The sequence below is a fragment of the Xyrauchen texanus genome, chromosome 31 (assembly GCF_025860055.1).
Source record: "Xyrauchen texanus isolate HMW12.3.18 chromosome 31, RBS_HiC_50CHRs, whole genome shotgun sequence".
Classification (NCBI taxonomy): Eukaryota; Metazoa; Chordata; class Actinopteri; order Cypriniformes; family Catostomidae; genus Xyrauchen; species Xyrauchen texanus.
Window position 1 is genome coordinate 32,374,627 of NC_068306.1, and position 26,915 is coordinate 32,401,541.

Sequence of the window (26,915 nt, forward strand, 5' to 3'; positions counted from 1 at the left end):
TTCCTCTGTTCCTGCTGACTCTATGGGTTCCATATCATTTTCTACATTTATTGGCTTTTTCAGTCTTTGAGTGATTATTTTGTCAGGTGTCTTTTTAGGCTGATTATTCGGTTTGTTCTGCTTAGCCAAATTGCTTATCCAGATTCTTTGCTTTTCGGTTCACCTTTGTTTAATGATCCAGGCGTTCGCTTCTTTCTGATTTCTCGTGCTATGTTATCTAGTCTCTGCTCATTCGGGGAAATAAAATTGAAGGTCTGAGATGTCAATTGTAGGAAATTCATCATACCATGGTCGTTGTAACGGTCCTTCACCTGGAGAGTCTGTGCCTTCCTGGATCTCCTCTCCGGTAGGCCCTGTATGGGAGGCAATACCTGTCCCAAATATGTTAGTAATAGCATCATCCACACTAATACCTCCTTGAGCTTCCATTCTTTCCTCCATGTGCCACAATGCTTCATCGAACGACTGCGCTTGTTGACCTGTTTCATTTCCTTCAGTTTGCTTCTGTATCTGTTTCATCAGGACGATCACTTTCTTCTTGTCTTTCTCCTTCTTCACCTTCCTGGTCCTGTTCCTCTGTGACATGTACTTCTGTCTCACTTTCTATACTTTCCTGCTCTACTGCGGCACTTACTTCAATCCCTCTTTCTGCCGCAGCGTGCTCTTCCCCTACGTGCGTTTGTCCTTCTTCTACTTCCTCTTCTCTTTCCTCAGATTATATTATATATACAATATATTAAATGATTTCCCTTATTACAGTCATTTGCTACACACTTTCTTGTAAGCTAGTAAATGTGTGCACACTCACATACGTTTGTTGCATCTCATTTCTAGCACTAAATAACACATGGGTCCTCTGCCTCCTCCAGGTGTTCCTTATCTTAAAACTCCCTATTCATTCACTTATCACATACATTTAATTTCCTCCTGTTTCCCAAGGTCTCTCAACATCTGTATCACATTAATTAATTTTCCCTGCAAGCTAAGCTGTTTTTCATAGTTTCATAGTAATTCAGAATATTAAATCAATAAAAGAATGATCAAATATATAACATATCATTGGAGGAATCAATTTTCTCCCAGTTTGGTCTTTCTGTTGCATTGGACCATTTACATTGATCAGTACTTCATCTGTTTTTTTTTTTTATTTAATCAATGTTACCACACAATATAATATTATTCCCCTCTCAAGAATGGTGGTTTCAATTATTATACCAATTGTAGCCAGCCCTGCACCCTATTTCTTAATTAATTCAATTTATATTTTTACAAACAAACAGGACAAGCAATCTTAATCTTTAGTCACCACCATGTATCTTTTCCATTCTTCATTACTTTTACAATGTACATGAGTTCAATTAAAGCACAAGTAAAATTAATAAATCATCTTCCAGTCTAAATTCATTATCATACAAACATTCCCATGTTTGTTTAATACTTCTATAAATAGTCAAGCACTCCTTTGTCTGCAATGGTTCTCAAAACTTTACCCCAAAACCAATCTATAAATAATCCTCTACACAGGGTATGATCCCCTGACAACACAGTGAAATGCTTGGTATTTAACACTGTGATAAGTTATTTTAGTAAAGCGGTTATTAAAATGCAGTCGGGTTCAGTGGAACTTTACATTTTTGGGCAGGTCTCTTCTAGACCTCCCTTTTGATACTTCTGATCTAAGAGCATTCATCCACTTCCTTAAACCCCTTTCAAACCTTCATGGTCAGGTCTCCAGGGCGGTGACGCCCCTGCCTTAGGTTGCTTAACCTTTTATGCCATTGTCAAGTCTTACCCGTTATTGGGTCGTCACCTCTTGCCACTGGTCTTGATACTGCTCAGTCCTCAATCCTTAATAATTTGGTATCCGTAAACAGATATTTTCTTTTTCAGGGAGTATTACCAGAGAACCGACACAGCCAATGGAACATCTACAAATGCTTAAATATGGAGACAATTCAAAACATGGTTAAATTCAAAAAAGCATTATTAAAAATTCATCAATCTATTAAAATTGTCCAAAGTAAAATATGCTAAAATTGGACTCATTTATAGATCATTAATTTCCATTCAGATTTTATTTCTGCTACTTAAGCAAATGTTACGCAAAACTATGTATCATGGTGGGGACTAACATCAGAACAAAGCCCTGTCAAGCTTCTAGGAAGCTTAATTTAAAAACATTACCTTAATTCAAAAATGGTCTCTAGATAATTTTTGAACCTACATTTATTCTTTCAGATGAATTTTCAACTTAATCTGTTTTCTTTAGTATAGACTCTTAACTTTAGATTGCCCTCAGAATATTTACAATCTTTAATCATTGATGTGGAGAGCTGTTCAAACATCTCCTTCATATCACTCTATCTAACATTATTGTCAAAGCACATCATTTTACATATACAAATCAAATCAAAATAAGATAAAATAAAACAACTTATGGATATTTCTTCAAAATCTGCTCTTGTACTTCTGTTTCAAGCAGATACTTATCAATTTTAAACCGAGAGTGAGGGGTATTCCATTCACTGTTTCTAATCTCATTACAGCTATTTCTTCTTTCATTTTAGAATCTCACAATGATGATTTAATTTATTATCCAATCATTAACAATAGTGATATTTATAATAATTTATTATATTAACTGCTTTCAAACTATCTCATCTCACCATTTAAAAACAAAAAACTACTCTCAACTTACTTTCTTCTGTCCATTCAAACAACATACATAGAACCTTCTAATCTTTAATAAAACAGAACACAATGTCTTTTTCGACGTTCTCTATATAATCAATTCAACTTATTTTTACATTTACAACACCTATCTTATTATTAACATATTATAATCCCTTTTTTATTGTTAAGTAATAATTTATTATTACTACTTTCTCCATTTCTTACACTTTCTCAGGTGAAGGAACTTCCATTCTATCTAATAAAATAATATAAATCAAGTTTTTAAACTAACAGAAAAGTAAAAGTTTAATCAGAATAAAGTCATAAAGAGGCACAATGGAAATTCAAACAAATCTCTTTTCTTGTGTTTTGAAATAATTGCTCAGTAAAATACACTACGTACTTTTAATTTCTCATGACTCTTACATTTTTTTTTATCCAAATGTTTCATCATCATTTAACAGTTATCATTATTATACCTCTAAAATGATACTTTCTTGTATTAACTATGGCAAATGGAAATAGTAGTAATAGAAATAGACACTCAATAAACACTTTGTAGCACCCACTAACCTCCCTTTTTTTCCCTTTTTTTTATTATGAGGGTACTCTCTGGAAAATTTGGGGGAGTAACCAGTCCAATAGGTAACTCTATAACTTTGCCATACGTTTGTAATATTTACTCTTCAAATCAATAAATCAGTGGTTAGCTGCTGGATTTAAATTTAGACCCTCAGAACAATTTAGACACAGGCATTGAACCCATTGATGGCATTCTGGAAAATCATAAAGTGATCGTATAAGACTGAAATCAACTTTTCCAGAGAAATTTTAATCCACATTATAAATGGCAAATCAGTAATGATTACCAGCAGTAATGAGGGCAGGAGGATCAATCAGATAATAGCCCACATCATTTTCAGTCTTCTTTGTCTCCGGATTTCCTCCTGTGGTATTAGTAACTTATAAAAAATCATCTTTCTCAGCTGTCTGCAATGGTGAGAAACTAGTTCCAGAATGAGTTAGTGGAACAACATACACATGATGATGATGACAAAAGAAACACAGAATAGACACATGAATATGAACTTATTAACATTCATATTTGAGGAAGTTATGATGTTCAATTTAATCTTAACCTTTCTCCATGGGCTTCACCTGCCCCCAAGATCAATTTCTAAATGATCCAAATCATTCTTAAATTTATTTTCCTTTAATTTTAGTCTCAAATGCAGCTTCTCAGTGTATCCACGATCAACCAAGACCTATTCTGTGTATATCAAACAAAAAATAAAAATAAAATATCTATCTATCTGCTATCTATCTTTTTCTAATGTCGTGGCCCCTTTCTGTCTGTCTGAAGACATCAAGAGAGGCCTGTTTCCCCTCAAAGTCATCCTCAATGCCTTCATCAGACAGTTCCTTACAAAAAATCTCTGCCTATCTTTTGTTGGTTGATCAAGTTTACACCGACAACGCTGCACTCTTTGTGTTGTCTCTTAAATTGTTCTCCAGACATTTTTAAAATCATAGAAAAATCAAAAAACACTTTCTAGTGTTTAATTTAATAATGTTAAAATAGCATTCTCTCATAAACTGGACCAGACAGAACATAATACGGACACATTAATGTGAAGTTTTCACATTTAAGATTTAACTGCATAAGATACAAAATATAATTTTCTTATTAGTTATTTTATCATATCATTGGCCCTCTTTTGCCATTTGCTTGAATATAACAAAACTTATCTTAAATACAACCTTTGTTTAAAATCAAATTACTTATTTGACTTTAGTTTAATGCAATACACTAGATTCAAAGCTTTATTGTTTGTCCAGATAATGTGATTTCCCAAATGCAATTCAATCGCTTTAAAGTTATCACTTTTTTATAATCTAAATATTCTTACTCATCACTTTGATATAAAAGGAGTTATGATCTGACACATGTCCATTCAACAGCTGCACCCTCTCAGTTAATCTTACATCAGTCTTCCTTCATGACATGAAAAGAACAGCCCAAGAATAAACATTGTCCAGTTCGCTAAGAGTTAACCTTTTGATTTCGTGCATATTTTTGTTTTACAGCTATTTGTTTGTTTATACTGTATTATATTTATCCTTATACATATATACACACACATTTATACAGACATACAAATATATTTTTTATCATTGGTTTTAATTCTACAACCAGAATATTTATTAAGTGCCCTCTTTGTTTTTAATCATCAGATCTCTTCTGCCTCTTATATTATGAAAATAGCCTAAATAGATTTTCTTTTATGTAAATTGCATACATCTCATTAGTTACGCAGCAAAGGATTAACCTCTCTATCTGGATGGATATTTATAGGGCTCATATAACATACACTCTGTGTCCTTTTATTTATAGGGCTCATATACACTTCCATACGCAATCACACTTCAGTCATACTTCCCATACTTTCAAACACAGACACAGATACTCTCACAAATACAGAACCTTTCACACTTTTTACAAACACAAGGCCTTTATAAACACAGATCTCTCAAAAAATACTATACTAAAACAAACCTATTACTTCTGCCCTTCCTTTTGCTCTCCTCTTTTTATCCCTCTCTCTCCTTTATTTCCATAAAAAACACTCATTATTTACAGTGGATGATTGCTATATCTGTTAATTCTTTTTATATTAAAACTCATGTACTTCCACCCACAGCTGTCACATCCATTTTGAGTCTCTGTTCAAGACAATTTCTACATTGGTGCTAATTCTCCTTTACTCTCCCTTTTAAAAATCACCTTAACATTTTTGACTGTATCTAATTTGTTCTTAACTCCAGAAATTATCACTAATTCCCTGTGTTTCTATTATTAATCTTTTTAATTATATTTATTTTCTCCTCTCAGCCTGCCACCACATTAGGTTTTTTTTGTTTCAGGAGACAAGAAAAAAAGTCTTTCTTTTACTGTGCATGCTCACAGCCCTCCCTTTACAGCTCCTCCTTTCTGCTCAGCCAGCCGCTCTTCACAGCACTCAGTCTCTAGCGTACTGTATGAGAGAGAGAAATGTTACCTGCTGCAATTTCTTTCTAGTCAACAAACGGCCATTCTTGTTAGGTCTCCGCTAAGTTTACTACTTTAATCAGACCCTTCACCAGTTCCTTTTTTCTTTTTTTAGTTAACTTCCTCCTCTGCCCTGTATAATCTATATACTCTGATTCTTTCCAAAAATGATCACTGATCCCCTTTGACTCTCAGTGTTTTCTCCAATTCTCTCTGCCACTCTTCAGATCTGCGAGTTTTGTGAACTTTACAAAACTCGCTTGTCTCTGCATTTTTCTCTAGTCTTGTTCACTGCAATGGAAAACATTTTGCCTTTTCTTTATCTTTTTCCCAATTATTCTATTTTTTCTCTTCTGAATCTCCCCTTCCCCTCACTCACAGAGCTGTCCGTTCAGTGGACCAGTGAGCGAGAGCAAGGCAAGGAGATGTCAGAGAAGCAGGGGCCGTTTTGCGTCTTTATACTTTTTTAACAATTGTTTTATTCAATTCACTGTTCCAATTCATTTTCCACTTTTTCTCTCATTTAGCATTTCCTTATTGCACCTGATTCTCTGTATTATTCTGCCTTTGCACACAATACATCATCAACACTGTAATCATGCATTTGAATAAACACAAAAACAGTGCAATTAGTACTGTAAGCACACATGCACCAACGACATAGTTAGTCATGCACATTATTCATTATCTCAAACATGCACATAGTTCAACAATTTCCCGTTTTCTGCACAGTCCGGGTTCCGTCAAACACTTCAATAAATAACTTAATCTAACACCTGGAGGACTTTTACGCAAATTTTCACTTCTCCACCCGTGCTAGGATTTTCACATGTACAGGATTTTCAGCCACTCTTCTGGCACAACCTTGAATAAATGCACCTAACCGGGAATTTCCACGTGCCATCGCTTCTCGACTCACCCCCAGGCTTTTTCTACCTTCTTTAAATAACCTTTCTTAAACAATCCCACCCCCAATTTTTTAAATCTGGAACTCGCCTCTATCTTAGCCAATTAGTTCAAATTATTCTATGTCCGGACCGGCAAAAGTCTCAGGGAAGTCACTTACTGGGACTTGCTATCACAGATCACCCAAGATCACCTTAAGCAAAACGCTTACCTCGATTTTGTGGCACCGGTGATCTAATTAACAGAAACACATTTTGTTTTTAAAGAAATACACCTGTTTTTCAAGGTTATACACCATAATATCAACACTCAACAGACACAATCCACCGTTGTCTGCTGAGCTGCAAAATGATGCTCTGATGCTTCCCTTTCAATTTGTTACATTACTGACTGCATTGACAAACTATAGCTGGATAACACAGCAAACAGATGTGATAAACATAAGTGACATGGTTGTCAGGGACAGGGTTAATGTTATATTAGTTATATTGAAAGGGCAAATGATGGGGTCATTATATATATGAACTTTCTAGTATGTATTTCACAATCTAGTTAGCAACTTACTGTGAGGCCACTGCTTAACTCCACACTGTCTGCAGAACCACATCAGTTCAGCTCTGTAAAAAATTGAGTCAGAGTGATCTCTGCTGGACAAATTACGTTATGACACCAATTCTAAATCACCCCAAGCATTGTTTTCTGCATTATATGTTCTGAAAAAAAGTTTCATATCTGCACGTATCGGAAAACATATACGCCATCTTCGCATATCTGTGAAAGGCTAATATCGGTCGATAATATCATCCGACCGATAAATCACTGATAAAAGCTTTGCACACGTGGATTTGGTGATTTTTCTGCCATTCTTCTCTGCAGATCCTTTCAAGCTCTGTCAGGTTGGATAGGGACTGTCGGTGGACATCCATTTGCAGGTCTCTCCAGAGATCTTCAATTGGGTTCAATTCCAGGCTCTGGCTTGGCCACTCAAGGACGTTCACAGAGTTGTCCATAAGCCACTCTTGCGTTGCTTGGCTGTGTGCTTAGCGTCATTGTCCTGTTGGAATGTGAACTTTCAGCCCAGTCTGAGGTCCTGAGTGCTCTGGAGCAGGTTTTCATTAAGGATATCTCTGTATTTTATTGTGTTCAACATGCTTCACCGATGGGATGGTATTGCGAGGGGCTGAGCTGTGGTTTCTTCCAGACATGCACTTGGAATTGAGGCCAAACAGTTTAATCTTTGTTTCATCAGACCAGAGAGTCAAGTTTCTCACAAACTTAAGTTCAAATTCCAAGCAGACTTTCATATGTCTTGCACTGAGGAGAGGCTTCCATCTGGCCACTCTGCCATAAAGTCTAGATCGGTGGAGTGTTGCAATGATGGTTGTCCTTCTGCAAGGACAAATTAAAATCATAACACAATCTCTGGAGCTCAACCAGAGTGACCATCATGTTCTTGGTCACCTCTCTTACCAAGGCCTTTCTCCCCCGATTGCTCAGTTTGGCCAGGCGACCAGCTCTAGGAAGAGTCCTGCTTGTTCCAGTCTTCTTCCATTTAAGAATTTTGGAGGCCACTTTGCTCTTGGGAACCTTCAATGCTGCCAACACATTTGTTTTGTAGCTTTTCCCAGCTTTGCCTTGACACAATCCTGTCTCTGAGCTCTGCAGGCATTTCCTTTGACCTCATGATTTGCTCTATGCATTTTCATCTGTGAGACCTTATGTAGACAGGTGTGTGCCTTTCAAAAATCAAGTCCAATCAATTGAATTTGCTACAGGTGGTCTTTAATCAAAGTGTAGAAACATCTAAAAAATGATCCAGAGAAATGGGATGCACCTGTGCTAAATTTCAAGTGTCATAGCAAAGGGTATAAATAATATGTCAATGTGATTTTTTTTTTTTTCAGTAATTTATTTTTCATAAATTCTTAAAGTTATCAAAAATCTGGTTTTTGCTTTGTCATTATGGGTTATGGAGTATGATTGATGTGAATAAAATAAATAATTTAAAGCATTTTAGCATAAGGCTGCAACATAAAATGTGAAAAAGGGGTCTGATTATATAAAATGTTTTGAAACATGTGTATCATCTCCTGCACTGGCAGACAGTCCATCATGGAGCTTCAGGAGAAAGAGCTGCCAGAGCTGAGGAATAAACTCCAGAGTGTGAATCGTGACATTGAGAGACTGAAGGGAGTAATTGAGGAGCAGGAGACATTGCTGTCCACACTGATGTCTGAGGAGGACACAGCCAAGGCCTGTCTACAGGACATCTCCCTCATGGACCGCTATCAGGTCTGAGATTAGCTCCGCTCATTCAAAAGACTATAGAAAAATAATGGAATACAGTTAAAAACAGCACATCAATAGAATACATATTACAAATACAGTTTAATGTAGTGATGCATTACAGGGTATTTGTTTTATGATGCTTCATTGCTTAGGCTTTACTTTTATATGCATATACAATATCTACAATCTGTTTTTGTCCACTTATGTGTAATCAAAATGTATCTTATCTCAGCTTGATCTGAAGGACGTAGACCGAAAGATCGCTCAGCATGCAGGCAGACTGCAGGGAGTTGATCTCAGCCGCACCATGCAGCAGGTCAACCAGGAGAAACAAGAGACCCAACACCGCCTGGACACCAGTATGTTGAAAAGCTTATTGCTGCCTTAGTCAAATAAATAGTGTATGGCACTATAAGTAGAAAATTGACCTTTTTTTCTGCTGTACCTGTAAATCTTCCGTTTTAAAATAAACCAAAAACCTCTTTGCATTTCCGATGTGCAATAGTGTAATAATTACCTCATACTTGTTTTCTTCTACTTGTGTGGTATGTATTTCATCATTGTGTGTCCATGTGATGCTGCTTGTGTTTAGCCTGCAGTAAGATCGAGCTGAAGAGGAAGCTGATCCAGGATCAGCAGGAGCAGATCCAAGCCTTGAAGAGCAGTGTGAATGAGATCCGTGGAGAGAAGCTCCAAATTTCCAGCAACATGCAGAAACGTCAGCAGCTGGAGGAGCAGTGTGTGGAGTTCTCCACTGAGATCCAAACCCTCCACCGAGACATCCGGGTGAGGAATGCCCACTGTCTGGATACCATGTGTTTTTGATTCATTTAGAAAAGAGCTTTCTTTTCTGTTAAACTGCTCAAAGGGATAGTTCACTCAAAATTAAAATGATTTCATTCAATCATCATTTACTCACCCCAAAACCCTTCTGTGGAACACTGAAGGGGATGTTAGGACATTATGCTAGCTTAAAGCATTTGTCATCACTGCATGTCCGTTCAAAATTAATTAGTCAAGGCAAAAAGGTGGTCACCTTTTTTTTACAGTACCTAAAGTATACATTATTTATTCCCTTAAGCATACATACAGCATACATTTTAACCTAAATTTGATGTTAATAAAAAATGTCTCATTGATCCGTTATGCAACCAAAGATGCTATGAATGCTGAAATGTGGCTACAAAACACTTTGTGTTACATTCATCAATTTGAAATTGTTGGACATCTATTTAGATGTAACAGCTTATTTTGTAAATGTGAACTCTATAAACAGATGATATTACTACTTTTTAAAATATATTTAATTAGAAGGATAAGCAAATTGTAACTGACATAATCACATACTGTTGTGTCATCATGTTTTCTGTGTTTTTCAGGAAGCAAAAGAGCAGGTGTCTCCACTGGTTGCTACTCTAGAAAAACTCCAGCAGGACAAACAGGACCTGGCAGAGCGCAGGAGGCAGAAACAGGAGGAAGGGCAGGAAAAGGTGTTTGGTTCTGTGCTTTTACATTGGTGTTTTACTTATTTACGAAGGATAGGCCTGTCGCGATTTATTAAATAACTGTTTAAATAATTTGATTATTGGGGATTCAAATTCCAATCACATTGTAATAATGCCCAAATAAGGGAATTTTAAGTGAATATACTGTATAAATGCCATGAACGGCGCATTTGTGTGTCATTCAGTTGAACTACGAGACCAAGCGTCACTGAGCCACACCGCAGACATCAACCAGCTCCCTTTTTTCTTTTTTTTTTTTCGAATGATGAAACAAAATCTCAAAGGTTTTGCTTTGTGAAAAAAGGGCTCGTGGGTTTAATCGGACCATTAAAATAACATGTGAAAGTGAAGAAATTAGGACAGAAATATTTACTATTGCATAATAAAATATAATTGATATATATATATATATATATCATATATATATATATATATATCAATTTTATTTTATTTTATTTGACTGAAAAAATATATGAGTTCAGAAAAACAAATGTAAATGTAAAATTTACCAAAACTAAAGTTTTGACCAAAAAGAGACAAATTTTAAGTATTTAGAAATATTTTGATATTTTAAAAATGTGATAAGCCTTAAAAGGAATTCATACAGTTTATCCCAATTTTTATAAGTTAAATATGTAAAAATGATTTCTTAAGGTGTATGAAGCATACAACACCCTTAACGAGACAATTAATCATCATAATCGCAATTATTTGTTTGACAATTCATCGTCAGCCAAATTTCATAATTGTGACAGCCTTATCGAAGGACATAATATTCTAATATTTTTGAAAAGTTTAATTACGGTATGGTGTAGAATGGCATTATTCAAGGCATCGTAGATGAAGGGTTAAATTTAACATCAACCATGACATTAGACTTCTGTACTGTGTTTTAGATAAATGCCATCAAGGAAAAGGTTAAAAACCTAACTCTCCTTGAAAGGGAGATCTCAAAGTACATTGAAGAGGGCAAAGACAGCTACAAAGAGGTACTAGAAAAACATTCCTTTTCTCTTTTTGTTTTGCTTTTCTGCTTGTGATTTATGAAATCTCCACTTTTTCAGCAAAAAGAAACTGAGCTACAGGAGGTGGAAAAACAGCTACACGAGGCTGAAAAACAGCGAGAGAAGATCAATAAAGACATGGGCAACATCCGACAGGACATAGACACTCAGAAGGTGCAGAGAGATGCTTGTCATCATTTGTAATGGTTCTTCTTGTTGCAAAGATCTACACTTTGAGAAGTTCATTGGAATACCATTATAAATGGAGTATAGGCCTTTGAAACAGCTTGTCTGAAATCTTATCTTTATTTTATTTGTATTTTTGCACTAACCACACTGTTGTCTTAACTGGAAGTCCACTGATTCAAGGATGGACTGAGCATAGGGAGCACCTGGACTCTCCCTGGTGGGGCGGTCGACTTGTAGGTCAGCTGTCGGAAACTAAATTTAAATATAATTTTGTACATTTACTAAAATGTAAAGGAAGAAAGATTTTTGACAACTTCAAGCCGGCCCATATAAACCTTAAGTTTCCATGATCATCATTGCAAGACACTTATCTTTGACTGCTGTGATATTTATCATCGCCTGGGTTGATAAATCGGCCTCCCACTAGTCTGAAGGCACATCTGTTACTGTAACCTAATGAAAAATTTGGTTTGTCTGGTTTTGCATTGCGGTATTTGGGGATATATGATTGCAGAATTTTGTCTGACAGATTCAAGAGCGCTGGCTCCAGGATAATCTGACTTTAAGGAAGCGTGTGGAAGAACTGAAGGATGTGACCAGGAAACGGGAAGTCTTACTAAAGGAAATGGGCAACATGCAAGTCCAAGAGCTGCGCAAGTACAAGATCACTTATTACAACCACTTATATTCAGTTACTTGGGCAGTGTCCTCACTATGTAATGTCTAGGACTGGGTAAAATATATATATATTTTATGATGCATTGCGCAATCTTCATTTGAATGATCTCAATACAGGTTCTTAAATCCCAAAATCGATCTTTTACACTGTGACAACCCTCTACTACAAGGAAAGTAAATCACTGGCATTTGCTACCAAATTCCACGCAATGTGACTTAAAAACTCTACGATTAGCCACTGGCTGATAAATGTTCAGATTTCACTCAGTGATTGAGTAGTATAGTGGGGAAGAAGTTCAGCAGCACCGTGTTGAGGATGTTTTGACTCGTTCCGTGTGTGTCCAAAGACCAGATCCTTGCAATCCATTTGTCATTAAATAATGTTACTTTTAATACTCATTCTGTTCTTTACAGACAGTTGTTGATAAAAAAATAAAAAATAAACATTTATTTTACTCATGCATAGCACCGATGAGGTAAAGCCATTCAAATCTCTCTCGTTAACATGCACTCCTTTACTGACTCTCTTTATAGAACTGCCGGTTTTCTTAAAGAGACAGTACCTGTTTTAGCACGTGTCACTAAATACTTGTAATAGTACAAATTATGCAATTAAACAATAAACATGTAACAAAATGTATTATATGCAATATCATATCATATTTATTGATGGAACACATGGATTTGTGGCTAAATAGTGTCTAAAATGATGAAAAACAAATAAAATATCATTAGTAACATTTATATTTTCATAATGTACCTAGTTAGAAGGTTTCATGTATAATTTACAGCATTACTTGGGAGAGAATTGTATTCATATTTAAGGGAAATGTACTATATACCCATATGAATCGAATCGAGAGCTTGTGAATCAGATTCAAATCAGGAAATCCGTATCAGTACCCAGCCCTAGTGATATCCATTTAGTAGATTTTCATAGAATACAAATACGAAATAGATAAATTACAAATAACAAAAATCTCCCTTCTTTGTTTGTCCAGAATGCCCATACATTTTTGACCCTTGATTTATTATGTATTCTTTTTTTAAATAAAATACAAGTAGGTTGATTGAAAAGGGAAGAGAAGTATAGCAAAATAATATATTCTTTATGCTCCTTCATTTAAACATTTGGCTTCACAAAACTCCAACTGATTTTATGTCATTTTTACCATGTGGTGTTTACTAGAGCCAGCACCGATTTGCCTACAATCTGATCGTTTCTGTTGCAGACCTCAAAAAAAATCTGTGACAGAAAAATTTTGTGTTGCGAGGGCCTAGTCCCAATTAGAAATTCCTGATAATGACCTCAGAGGTTCAGATGACTTTCTACGCAGAGTATGCTCTTAGGTTACCATAACCCATTTATTCTACTTCTTAATGAAACTATTTTAACGTCAGCTGTTCACGTAGACCTATAAGAAGTGTGAAACGTGACTTAAAATGTAAGCGTGTCTTTAAGATGGTGTCGTCTTCTGTCAGTGAGCGTCGAGAATTGGAGCGAAAGTTGGAGGACCTGAAGAAGAACCGCAGCGTAGCTCTTGGCCGGCAGAAAGGCTACGAAGACGAGATCCTCCGTTTCCGAAAGGAGCTCAGTGAGGACCAGTACTGCCGGGCCGAAGATCTATACAGAGACAAGATGATTGTCATGAGAACAACAGAGCTGGCCAATAAGGACCTGGATGTCTACTATAAAGCTCTAGACCAGTAAGTAGGTCTTTATTAGGGGTTTTATGCAGTGTAGTTTCAGGTTAGCGCTTATCAGAGGTTTGCATTTGATGTGGTTCAGCAGACAATCTGATGTAACAAACAGCATCACTTGGGTAGAAACACACTTGCACTTTTATCCTTGACTCAAGAAAATCTGACTCGGCTGAATCATCACTAGCTGGTGGGCTTGTCATCGAGACCTCACAGAGACTCCCAAAAAGACACTTGAAAGCTTGAAACCTTAGCGGCAGTTATCTTGAAGTGTAGGTGGGCGATATAAGTTAAAAGAAATTGGATCATGATCGTTTTAAAATTTCGGTGAAAAGTGATTTTCTCTCAAAAACTGGTCCTTTTGGCTTCCTTCATGAAACACTAGCAGAATAATAAAACTACCTGCTCTTGCTCGAACACCAGCTCATGCTCAAAAATATCTGCTCATTTAAACTTACTGATTTTCTCAGGATAAAAAAATAGTTCAGTAAATGCACAGATATGCTGCATAAATGCTCATACAGAAATGGACTGTTAATCCAGATGTTAGATACTGTAATAATTCCCTAATTAATTTACTCAAATTTCTACTTGTTCAACATTTCAACCATATTTAGACCCTAACATTGTGTATTACTAAGATTGATTGTGTTATTTTTACATTTTAATTTATTTACAGGCACAGTGTGAGATATGACATTGATAGGGAAGAAGGCAGGACATGACGTCAAACAATCTCATGCAGCACAATCACCACGGCTCAATATGTTTGAACACTAACTGCTTATGACTCTTATGTCCCAGATTGAAGGAGTGAAATGATGTGCCTTATCTTTAGTGTTATCTGTTAATCACATTTTTTGTTTGCATTGGTCTTTATTCTGCACATATGCACATCTCATCAATATTAATTATGTAGTCAGCATTAATATTAATGATGGCAGTTGAAGTTATGTGGCTCATTTCCTGTGTGGGATATACAAAGGAAGTCCCAGGTCATGGTGTAGATCGGTATCGTCCAGAGCATTCACAGAAGTTACATCAGCATGCCTTCGGATGTCTAAATAGCTCTGCCGTCATGCCTCTTAACATCTTTACAGCTGAAATGCAGAGACATTATACTGGTTTTTCACCACCTATGCCATTAATTGCCTTTTATTTTATGTTTCACATGGTTTTGAGGTGTGAAGGTAAATCAAGATTTGCCAGTGTTTTTTAACCTATTAAATATTAGGGGTGAAAATCAGCGGGGACATGGTGATATTATATTATAATTATTATGCAATCACATCATATCTTGTTAATCTTCAATGGACTTCCTGCTTTACTTAAGTGTAGAGTCATAGAAGTGCCCCCAAATTAAGAAAACGTGAAAATAACGATATGAGGGAATAGTGTACCTTGGTTCCAGCATATCATTACACGGAAACCCTTCCAGTCTAACTGTATGGACAATCTTATGGACATCATGTAATAACAAACTTATGTACTTTTTAGCTTGTTCAGAGTTTGCATGTTGATCGTATCTCTTTTTATTTGTGTTTCTTTTTAATCAATGAGAGAAATGTAACTTAAAAATATAGATTCTTGGCATTAGAATATAGTTTGTATATATTAGTATATATTATGTTTGTTATTTTTATATTTTTACATTCACCGATCACTTTTATTCATGCGATTGTCTAATCAGGCAATCGTGAGACAGCATTGTAATTAGGGCTGAAACGATTCATCGACATTATCGACAATAAAAAAAGTCATTGTCGAATAGTCGTTTGATCTCATTTAACGTAACATGAGATAACATTAAACTCTAATGATGATGATGGTGATGATAACGACGACGACGTGCGAGAGCAGTGCAGTCAGCACCTCTTCTATGAGTTGCACGAATGTCCCGATCTAAGGGAGAGAGATTGAAACTGCACCCGACTGGGGCACACTCTGTTGTGCTGATGCTCATCCCTCGAGCATGCATGCTTAATGCAGCTAGATTATAACGTGATGGCTCACGACTTATTGAATCATTATATATGTTTCACTGTCCTTTTCTTGTTGTGAAGAAAACTGGCAATACACAGCTATATTAATAAGAGTGAGTTTGTTTTTTTGTGAGTTAAAGATGGATTGACGTGAACTGAAAGGTTAGAGAGGGTCTTCGCCCGTTTATACACTGCAACAAAATATGTTTTTGTTTTGGCTTGTTTTCCAGTATAAGTATCTAAAAATATTTTTAAAAAATTTACATTTACTTAAGCAGCTATACTGCAGAAGAAAATTGTTATCTGAGAATGTTGAATATAATATTAAAAATACAAATATATTAAAATATCTAAAAATCCTTTCAAAAAAAGATGCATTCACCTGTGAAGCAGCATATAAGGTATTTAGACTTGCTTTTAGTGAATAGATCTTGAATATATGTATATTTTGTCTTTACTGCATATGCAGAAGTATAACCAAGTGAAAATATACACTTATATACAAAATACATTTACTATATATTTAAGATACATTCTCTTAAAGCAAATCTAAATATCTTATATGCTGCTTCAGAGGTGAATGCATCTTTTCTTTTATCTAAAAGTATTTTGTTTAGTCCCCTTAGATAGTAAACAATTAGAGGAACATTATTTCTACCCAGTGGTCATGGCCATTTACAAATATAGACCAACAATGCCCAAGTTAAAATAGATATATATAATCATGCCATAGTTTCCTATGTACACTTAGCTATAAAAATATTCCAATAACCAGAGGTTTAGACTTCACCGTATTTAGGAATGGGACGACAACTTAATGTTGAGCCTGTACACTCAAAGTACACTTGAACTAATGCCAGTCTTGAACTGTAATTAACTTGAACTAACTAACCTGGTCGTAGATTTGCTAGAAACATGGATTTAACGTAATCTACTAAAGACAATAATTTCAGAATTAATCAGAATAAACTCAAATGTAACAATTTATATACCAGGTAATTAATACATTCATCAATTCCAATTAGACAATAACAAGTCAAATTTAAACATTTATCAAAACATAAGAAATAAGTATTGCATACCTGGTAGAGAAAACTACACACAGTAATTGTGTGGGATATCTGACTACAGACTCCCTGATTACTTTGTCATCACTCCTTAAATACCAAGTTATTCTATTGTTATTTCAGATGTGTGTGTTTGATGTTATTCAGAATTTGGTTCACAATTTAGGGGTTTGAAGGTAGACCTTTGAAACTTGTGATTGAGGAGGTTGTTTGATGTTTATAAAGAATGTACCTAATCTGAATACAGCATCTGGTCCCTGTAAGAGATTTGGGAGAGGCATGTCCCTGATAGAATACAGTATTTTATTAAGTTCTTAAACAGGATAAGTCATAACTCAACCGAACGTGATCTGATGTGAGTGAGATTTGCGTTTTATGGTCCTTAATAAGTAGGGTGTGTTGTGGAGATGATCTTCTGTGTGAGAGTTTTATGACATTGACTCTCACACAGCCTTTTGGGAGTAGACAACCTGGTGCCAGCCTTATATACTGGAAAATGTTAGCGGATTCAGCATTTTAATAGCATGACAAAATTATTGCCAACATGTTTTCTAGACATGCATGTTGATATATGTTCAGCTTTACATTACTGTAAAGATTTATATGAATACCCCTAATGGTAGTATTTTCTATTTCAGAACAATTATGAAGTTTCACAGCATGAAGATGGAGGAGATAAATAAAATCATCAGAGATTTGTGGCGGAGCACATACAGAGGACAAGGTTTGTGACCAACACATTGATGAAATACTGTATATCTTCTATAATGTACCCAACCCAAGCATGTTCTTAGCAGGGTTCGTACAAGGTACATGAATTTGGCTTTTTCAAATTTAAAGTCCTGGGAAACCCTTGAAAATAGCCATTTTCTACCAAGAGGTGCTTAAGTTCTTGAATTATAGAAAATCTTAAAAGACGTTGCTTAAATCATTTAATAAATGAAATGTATTTATTTATTTTCGGAAAAACAGGACGACAGACCACTAGACCACTGCTGAAGCCGGCAGTGCATAGACGGTGCTGTCATGTGGCACCTGTTACTTTTAGCAGCACTGTTCAGAATGAAAAATTGTGGTGGATTTAACAAGTATGAATCCTTGCAACTATCAGTTTTAATTACAATTTACTCTCCAGAGTGAAAAAATTATATTAGATGTAAAAGGTTCTGAATGATTTGAATGCAGATCAATGGAGGATTCCGTTTTGTGAGCTGTCTAGTGTAAAGAAAGCTTTGTGTCTCGCAAAATAGGGTATTTCTGACAACATTTGGGTCAATAGCAAAATATGTTGACAAACATGTCTCTTGACTTTTTTAGCCAAGAAAAAGCTTTCAAATAGCGGGTTTTTTTAATATATATATAGAAAATGTTATAACCTAAATTTTAATGATATGAAATGGCTTGACTCTGTTTTGCAAACTTTTTAGAAAATAGATTTGAAATTGTTAATTGCCTGAAAACAATCCTTGTTCCCTTCAACTGGTACACCACTTCTATGACATGTTAAGTTATTTGTGTATTTATTTTGTACTTTTTTTTTTATAAAAGCATTAGTGCAAGGCCAAACGTGTGCAAAAAAGCAAAACAAAATTATTATTAATAATTTTTATTATTTAGAAAGAATGTTTGTCCCTTAATTTCATGTTATTGGTTTTATCAATGTTAAAACCTTTATTTATATATATATATAATTGTTTTTTTTTATTAAATACAAAAGGTTATTCACATTTTAACTAATATTTTCACACCAAAATATTTGGTGTTGTACCCCAGTGAACCCTAAAAATGTGGTGTTTGTAACCCATTTAACCCTCGTTAGTGTTAACTTGCTTCGTTCATGAAACAAAATTAAATAAAAGAAAGAACAACAGCCAAGTTATAAAAATGAATGTCAACATGTTACAAAATATTTACCCTCAGCATTTATAGGCAAAAACTGAACTAAATGGAAAATTTTGTAATTTGGAAAGTCAAACATTTTTGAGAATGACCCATTTGCAGTTTGGGTCAGTTCCTCACATAAATCTGTTGTGTCATGAGTCATATGGACTGCTGTTTACGGACCCAGTTATTCACTTTTGTTGGAAAGCGAAGTGCGTTTTCTGGGAGCACACTACAATTGCACATCAGTTTCATCATGAATGAACCAAGAATTGTTACTATGAGAATATGTAGGTAAAGATGCTCATTGTTGTACGTGTAATAAGTGGAGTTTTATAAAATAAATGAACTGAATGGTTAAAATATTTTTATTTAAAATTAACAAAAAAGTGTCTTGTCAGCTTTACTTATACCATTATACCATTGGGACACTTGTTAAATGTTTAATGTTTTGTTATGATGAGATTTAGAAGTATTTCTGTCATGTTGTATTTGTGGGAGTTACTGTCATGTTGAAGAGTGGAGTTTGTGCCAAGGGTGAGGGCCAATACGTTTTGAATATTCTACATATTACTTTACCCACTGAGCAATAGCTGTGCTTACCACAGCATAATGGCCAAGTTGCACTCAGTACTGCTTCCCACCAGCATGTATTTAGCATGCTAAAAATTTTGTCACTAGCTAGCATATAACTAAAAGGGTTTCATTTGAGTTATTTTGACAAGTAAAATTTTGTTTACTTGATTCAGTTAGGTTCCCTCTACTTGGAGTATTGAAGTTGACATCACATGGTTATTTTAATTTTAAAAAAATTATTTCAAACAAGTGGAACCACATCAAGATCAGCCAAAGAGTTATTTTTTGAGTGTGGTTTAATCCATGTCTTCCAAAGCGATATGATCGGCTCAAAATGTAAGTTCTTATTCACACTTTAACAAGTAATTGCAAACAACCGAATAGGTCCTGGAAATGTCAAGGGTCAAATAGTGTTGAAACCTTGTAAAGTGTGTCTCCTGATGTCTGTGATCTCTCTCTCAGACATAGAGTATGTGGAGATCCGCTCTGATGTGGATGAGAACGCCTCTGCTGGTGTGAAAAGAAGGACGTACAACTATAGAGTGGTAATGGTGAAGGGAGACACGGCCTTGGACATGCGAGGACGGTGCAGTGCTGGACAAAAGGTCAAACAGCATTTATCCTGTTGATATAATAGGTGTCTTATGATTTTACCAATATTTTATATGATGAATGGTTTCCCCAATCATGTATCCACAAGCACAGTTTTCTACTCAAGATACAGTGGGAAAAATTACATTTGAAAATCTGGAATTCAATATCAAATTTAAAGTGATATGGACCATGGCATGATTGTTGGTGCCAGGTGGGCTGGTTTGAGTATTTCTGTAACTGCTGATCTCCTGGGATTTTCATGCATAACAGTCTCACTGAGATAAAACATTTTCCCCATTCTGACTGTTGATGTGAACATCAACTGAAGCTCCTGACCCGTATCTGTATGATTTTATATATTGCACTGCTGCCAGACGATTGGTTGATTAGATAATCACATGAATAAGTAGGTGTACAAAAGAGAGGGGTCACTGAGTGTAGGTATTATGTAATGTTTGAAAATCTGTGGCTTTTCTGCATGTGTCTTTAGGTGCTTGCCTCCCTCATAATACGACTGGCTTTGGCTGAAACGTTCTGTCTGAACTGTGGAATTCTGGCACTGGATGAGCCGACCACCAACCTAGACAGAGAGAACATCGAGTCATTAGCACACGCCCTTGTGGAGTGAGTCTTCATTAAAATGATAATTCAGCCAAAAATTTCAATTCTGCCATTTACTCACTCATGTTGTTCCAAACCTGTATGAGCTTCTTTCTTCTGTGAAACACAAAAGGAAATGTTAGGCAGAATGTTGGTCTCTCTCTCCCATACACCTGACTCTAAAAGATCTGCCGCTGGTTTCTTTGCAGGATAATCAAGAGTCGCTCTCGCCAGCGCAACTTCCAGCTGCTTGTAATCACCCATGACGAGGACTTTGTGGAGCTCCTGGGACGATCCAACTATATAGAGCTTTTCTACCGGATCCGGAAAAACCAGGACCAGTGCTCAGAGATCGCAAAATGCAACATCTCCTCTCTTAACTCCTACCTGCACTGAAGCATCATTTCATGCAAGCAGCAGTCTTTACCTTTGAGTTAGACCAGAGAAGGTTCAATAAAAGTTAAGATCAGTCAACAGCCTTTGTGGTATAACATTGATTACTACAAAAATATTTATGACCCATCGTTTGTTTAAAAAACAAAAGTCACAGTTATAGAAATGCACTTACAATGGGGCCAGTCTATAAACGTAAACGGTTTCAAAAGTATAGGTGCAAGAAGTGAGCATTATATGTGTTAACATGATTTTAGTGTGATAAAATCACTTGGTAACCATTTCTTTGTTGTCATGACGATATAACTTCTGTAAACCCTGCAATCTGGTAAAAATCTTAATGCTGGTAAATCCCTAATTTTTTCACACTAAAGTCATGTCAACATGTGGTATGTTTACTCATGGTGGCTATACTTTTGAATGTGCCGAGTGTATCTTAATGTTTACGGACAAGCCCCATTCACTTCCATTGTAAGTGCCTCACTTGAACTGTTATTTTTGCCTTTCATAATTAAATAAAGGGGCCACTCGAAATTATTGCAATATTATTGATATTAATTCATACTATTAATTATTTATTATGCCACAAATGCTGTTGATTGAGCTTAAATTGAAATACATTTCTTTAATCCTCCATTTCTGTGCAGTTTTGGACAATTCCTGTGTTTATCAGGCAACTAGCAAAGCAGTGTGTAGCCAAATATAATTCATCCATGAAATGCAAGGGGAATGAATTTGTGTAAACCTTTTGTAAAACCATTCTTATGTAAATGTTGTTTTCAATTGAATGCAAAAGTTTCCTCAAGTATGGTTTTTCAAAAAATGTACACTAATTGGTTTTGCTTGTGTTCCATGAATGAGGCCTAATGTGATTAAACTTGCCACAAGTTAGCTCATTTGTGTACGTTGCCGTTCCTGCTGTATTGTTTGTACCCACTTTGTTGTGTTTTCTAAAATGTTAATAAAAAAAATTACTTGATCTCACCATGCCTTTTCTGAAACCATCTCTTTTCTATTTATGATCCATTCATAAACAGAACATTTTTGATCCATACAGCTCACTAAGGTGTGTCATTATTATTGTGGTCTTAAACACATTAATGACATACACACTTTTTGCCATATTATAAAATAGTTTTCTACATTCCGTTTAATCATCAATGCAACTGTAGGTGCTTTCGCATTTTAGATGGTTTGATAATACGAGCACATGCAAATTTGCAAAAGCTATCTGTGTTCATTCCAGTTTGCAATAATGAAACTTATTTGCACAACCAAACATGGCCAAGATGTGGCCTGCAGTACCCCAGCTATTCAAAATCATCTTTCCTTTCTTCAAAGAAATCTTTAAATTATGACAGATGAGAGCCACAAGTACAACCACATCTCAATCAAGATATCTACTGAGTGCGCACTAATCAGCCAATGAAAATCTCTTAGTTGCATACGCTGCGAAAAGGAAGTTTCAAAGGCTGGAACATAGCACGTCTTGCTCTCTTAAGAGTATATATATACGCAGCCTACAGCAGAAGTGAAATCAGTCACCTCTGCCATTCAAACAGCTAAAGTCCTGAGAAAGTAGATTGACAAAATGATGACCACTGCTCTACTGTTGGCCTGTGCAGCTTTGTGCACCTTTGTTAATCCATTTGTAAACCATGATGAGTTTTCATGGAAAGAGCTTCTTAATGAAATCAGTGTCACCACAAAAGATCTTCAAAATCATACGGTAAGATTGAACTTTATCACAGCTTAATGACCAGAACTGGACTTGACTGGATATCTTCAGTGTATCTGTTTGTTTTTTTTTTTAGGTGAACATCTTTGTGAAAAATCTGAAAGTGAATGGGCAACTGAAATGTGAGGTGAAGTGAATTTTCGACTAATTTTGTATTGTAACAACTATACATTGTATTACTCCCCAGATTTTGCATATGAATAAGTCATTTTTAGGGCTAGTTGTCACACTTTCAACTCATGTGAATGTTTCTCAGGGTAGGTTTATTTTTTAAACTTCGCTTAAAATACCTTAAACATTTCCACTGTTTTGGCCTGAAAAAAGATACAGTTCATTGAACACACATTGATTTAATAGTGCTGCATGTTGTCACAAAGGGAACCTGCCTTGAATAACTTATAATTATACCAAAATATAAATCAAAATAATTATGAAGCACAGAAATAAATACATTTAAATAAACAGAAAAATCAATAACGCAACATAGAAAATTAAACCATTGCTTTAGCCCCTTAGAAATGGTCCTTATTGCAAGATGTAAAACACACTCAGCCACTCGACATGTATGAAAAAGACTTGTTCTGAGAATGACATTTTAGTTTAGATGATCGAATTCACAAATGATTCTCATTTAAGAGGGTTTGAACTAGGTGTTTGATACAAACATACAAAACCATTGACTGAAAAAAAAGAATTTGTATAATTTGCCTTTTGTCTCAAAAACTTTTTGGTCTATCCAATTTGGTAACATTTGTGAGGCTGAAGCACAAAAATATTGTTAATTCTGTGATTTCAGTACATTCACCTCTGTCAGACTCAAAAGATTAAAATCCTGGTCTTAACTTTTATCTCAATATCTTTGCAGGATGACTTTTTCTGCCAAGCTGAGCAAGAACTGCGAGAGAAGGTGTCTAGACTGTCTGGGAAGAAGTTTAACCATTTCCATAATCTAATAAGGAATTTACATAGAATTAACAAGCCTCGTGTGGTATGTAATATTTTCTCCACAACTCTATCTTTCTGGAACAGATTGTTTGATTGTGTTGTTTTTTGGTCTAACCATGTCATGTTTGCTTTCTTTTAGAAAACTTGCAAACCTTTTGACAAAAATTCTGATGAAATCCTTCTGCATGAATTCATGGACAATCTTAAAAGATGTGTCCAAAAAAAATATGGAAGAACTCCTAAATGAGCTTGTTGTTTTCTCAGTGAAGTTACCTTATTGCCAAACCAACCAGTGTTAATTTATTAAGGATCATATTTATATTTAGCATTTTTATGGAAGTAACATTTTATTTTCATTGTGTTTCTGAAATTGTATCTTTATTTTTTAACTGGGGGTAAAAATAACAAAACAAAAAAAATATATAATTTATTCACACTCAAATATTGACTCTGATGTTTCCTTTATTCTATAGATTTTGTGTATATCTGTCTGTGGTTAAAAATACTAAAAATGTTGTGCTATTTACAGTGCACTTTAATTGTATTGCAATTTTTGCTTTTTTAGATAAACAACGCACGAGGACATTTTTGTGCATGGGTTTTTTGTTATTAATTTTTTTGTTATACCTTTTGTGACCTTTTCAGTTCATCTTGTTATTGACGTATACACTCACCTGCCACTGTATTAGGTACACCTTTACTCACCTACACTATAAAAAAAAAAAAACTGGCAGCTGTTGTTGCCAGAATAATTATCTAAAAACTTTAAAACTGTTGTTTTATGGTATATTTTATATTATTAAATGATAAACTTAATATATGAACCTTTTGAAACTGTAAAAATCCGATTTTCACTTTATAATGTATTGTTAATCACCATAGTAATTACTGAAGGGCACATGATGAAATGAAGTTCATAAGTAGTAGCCCATTCCAGGAGCAATGACCAATAAACATTTAGAGACGTTTGTGTGAGTCAGTGTCACTCACACAAACACATCATCAAGGTAACACATGTGAAATTAAAATAATGTAATAAACATGAACTAAACTACATCAAAGATGTACACAGAACATCCCAAAGTACATAACTGATATTAAAAATAAGAAGAAACATGTAATGTGTTGTAATGTTCACGCAGTGAATTCTGGGAATGCCCAATTACTGTTACCGTAAAAAAGTACATATACTCTCTTGTTAATCATAGTATAAATTGTACCTTTATATAGGAAAATCATACTTTTTAGATCTAAAAAATGTAATTTCTACAACATTTTACTGTAAAACTACATATATTGTCTTATTATATTATATTTTATTAACGTATATTTTATGGTAACTACTCGTTAACCAATTTACTTTTCTTACTGTAGCATTTTTACTGTCTTTTACCATTAAAATTATGGACATTTTTTACAGTGTAATTATTCATGCTATTATCTAATCCAATCGTGTGGCTGCAGTGAATAAAATCATGCAGATATGGATCAGGATCTTCAGTTAATGTTCACATCAACCATCAGAATGGGAAAACAGTTTGACAGTGGCATGATTGTTGGTGCCAGATGGGCTGGTTTGAGTATTTCTGTGGACGGTCTACAACAGCAGGAGACCACGTCGGGTTCCACTTCTGTCAGCCAAGAAAACATAAGTGAGGCTGCAGTGGGCCAGCCATTTGTGTATTTGGAAACGTGTGTTTATTTGGGTTACTGTCACCTTACTTTCAGCTTGGTCCAGTCTGGTCATTCTCTCTTGACCTTTGTCATTAACAAGCCATTTCCGTCTGCAGAACTGCTGCTCACTGGATTTGTTTTTGTGCTTTTGGCACCATTCTGTGTAAATTCTAGGGACTGTTGTACTTGAAAATCCCAGGAGATCAGCAGTTACAGAAATACTCCAACCCTTCTGTCTGGCACCAACAATCATGTCACATTTTTTCCCCATTCTGATTGGTGATGTGAAAATGAACTCTAGCTCCTGACCCATATCTGCATGATTTTATACATCACACTGCTGCCACATGATTGGCTGATTAGACGAATAAGTAGATTACAGGTGTACCTAATAAAGTGGCTATTATAAGTAATATTTGATCAAATCTAGACAGGCCGTTTTCAGCAGTCATCACTCCAACACCTTATCCTTGAGTAATCATGCTAAATTGCTAATTTAGTACTAGAAAATCACTTGCCGTTATATCAAACACAGCTGAAAGCTATTTGGACTGTTAAATAAAGCTTAACATTGTCTTAGTGTTTGTTTTTGAGTTGCCACAGTATGCAATAGACTGGCATGTGTTAAGGTCAATATTAGGTCAAAAATGCCTCTTTGGTGAATTAAAGATCTAATTTCCTTCAGAAACAGCAAAATCTGAACATTATTCTAAACTTTTGGCCACCAGTGTTTGTGCACAAATATGTACACAACTGTGCACACTGAATAATTGTGTTATCACAGTTGGATTAACAAAAGTGATTTTATTATTTTGTATAAGCATGTATTAATTAATCCCCATCCCAGACACCCCACTTACTCTCTAGTCTTCATAAAACGCCTTAAGACAGAAGATGGCTATTTTTGGTTGTTGACTCACTGATTAACAATCGTGCATTGAGCTAATGATCACTTGTTTAATCATACCATTTATAATGTATGCACACTGAATATTTTGCTATATGATCACTGTTAATAAGAGATTGGTGTTATTTTTCTAGAGGGTGTTGTCTGTGATCCAGTGAGCAAACATCAAGTAAACTGTCATACACCTTGATCAAATGTGAAAAGAATTCAGTGGTATAGTTCACCCAAACATGAAAATTCAGCCACCATTTACTCACCCTCATGTCGTTCAAAACCTGTAAGACTGTCTTATGCATAACACAAATAGAGATGTTTTAATTAATATTGCGATCCATCTTTTCAATGCAATTGCAGTGGATAGTGCCTCACTTTAATGCTTAAAAAAGGAACCAAAAGTATCATAAATGTGACTTGTGTGTCATATTTCGAATCTTCTGAAGGCAAAGGTTTTGGATGAAAAAAATTATAATAAGTCATTTTGCATTGAAAATCTGAAAACATCTGTTGCGTGTTCATGATGGCCACGAGAGAAGCTCGCTTACAGTGGCATTCGAGCGTTGTTCA

At 35.3% G+C, this 26,915-nt stretch overlaps 2 protein-coding genes across 3 annotated transcripts in view; both read left to right on the plus strand.

Moving 5' to 3' along the window:
- rad50 (RAD50 homolog, double strand break repair protein) overlaps positions 1-22,068 on the plus strand; it is a 43,051-nt gene extending 20,983 nt beyond the window's left edge. For both annotated transcript variants that reach the window (XM_052099532.1, XM_052099533.1), the window contains exons 15-26: positions 8,731-8,920; positions 9,150-9,276; positions 9,510-9,703; positions 10,297-10,407; positions 11,319-11,411; positions 11,487-11,600; positions 12,145-12,272; positions 13,776-14,000; positions 17,682-17,767; positions 19,963-20,105; positions 20,585-20,718; positions 20,904-22,068. In XM_052099532.1, coding sequence (XP_051955492.1) covers positions 8,731-8,920; positions 9,150-9,276; positions 9,510-9,703; positions 10,297-10,407; positions 11,319-11,411; positions 11,487-11,600; positions 12,145-12,272; positions 13,776-14,000; positions 17,682-17,767; positions 19,963-20,105; positions 20,585-20,718; positions 20,904-21,090 — 1,732 coding nt within the window. In that variant the 3' untranslated portion in view covers positions 21,091-22,068. The remainder of the gene's footprint in view (positions 1-8,730; positions 8,921-9,149; positions 9,277-9,509; positions 9,704-10,296; positions 10,408-11,318; positions 11,412-11,486; positions 11,601-12,144; positions 12,273-13,775; positions 14,001-17,681; positions 17,768-19,962; positions 20,106-20,584; positions 20,719-20,903) is intronic.
- A 577-nt stretch (positions 22,069-22,645) lies between these two features.
- On the plus strand, positions 22,646-24,158 carry il13 (interleukin 13). The gene is made up of 4 exons (XM_052099537.1): positions 22,646-22,816; positions 22,902-22,952; positions 23,691-23,813; positions 23,910-24,158. Exons 1-4 carry the CDS (start codon positions 22,679-22,681, stop codon positions 24,015-24,017), a joined length of 420 nt encoding a protein of 139 aa, XP_051955497.1. The 5' UTR covers positions 22,646-22,678; the 3' UTR covers positions 24,018-24,158.
- Positions 24,159-26,915: the final 2,757 nt, after the last annotated feature.

Coding starts and splice junctions, on each gene's coding strand:
- il13 (XM_052099537.1), top strand. CDS start 22,679: ATGATGACCACTGCTCTACTGTTGGCCTGTGCAGCTTTGTGCACCTTT. Junction 22,817..22,901: donor AAGATCTTCAAAATCATACG/GTAAGATTGAAC, acceptor TTTTTTTTTTAG/GTGAACATCTTTGTGAAAAA. Junction 23,814..23,909: donor GAATTAACAAGCCTCGTGTG/GTATGTAATATT, acceptor GCTTTCTTTTAG/AAAACTTGCAAACCTTTTGA.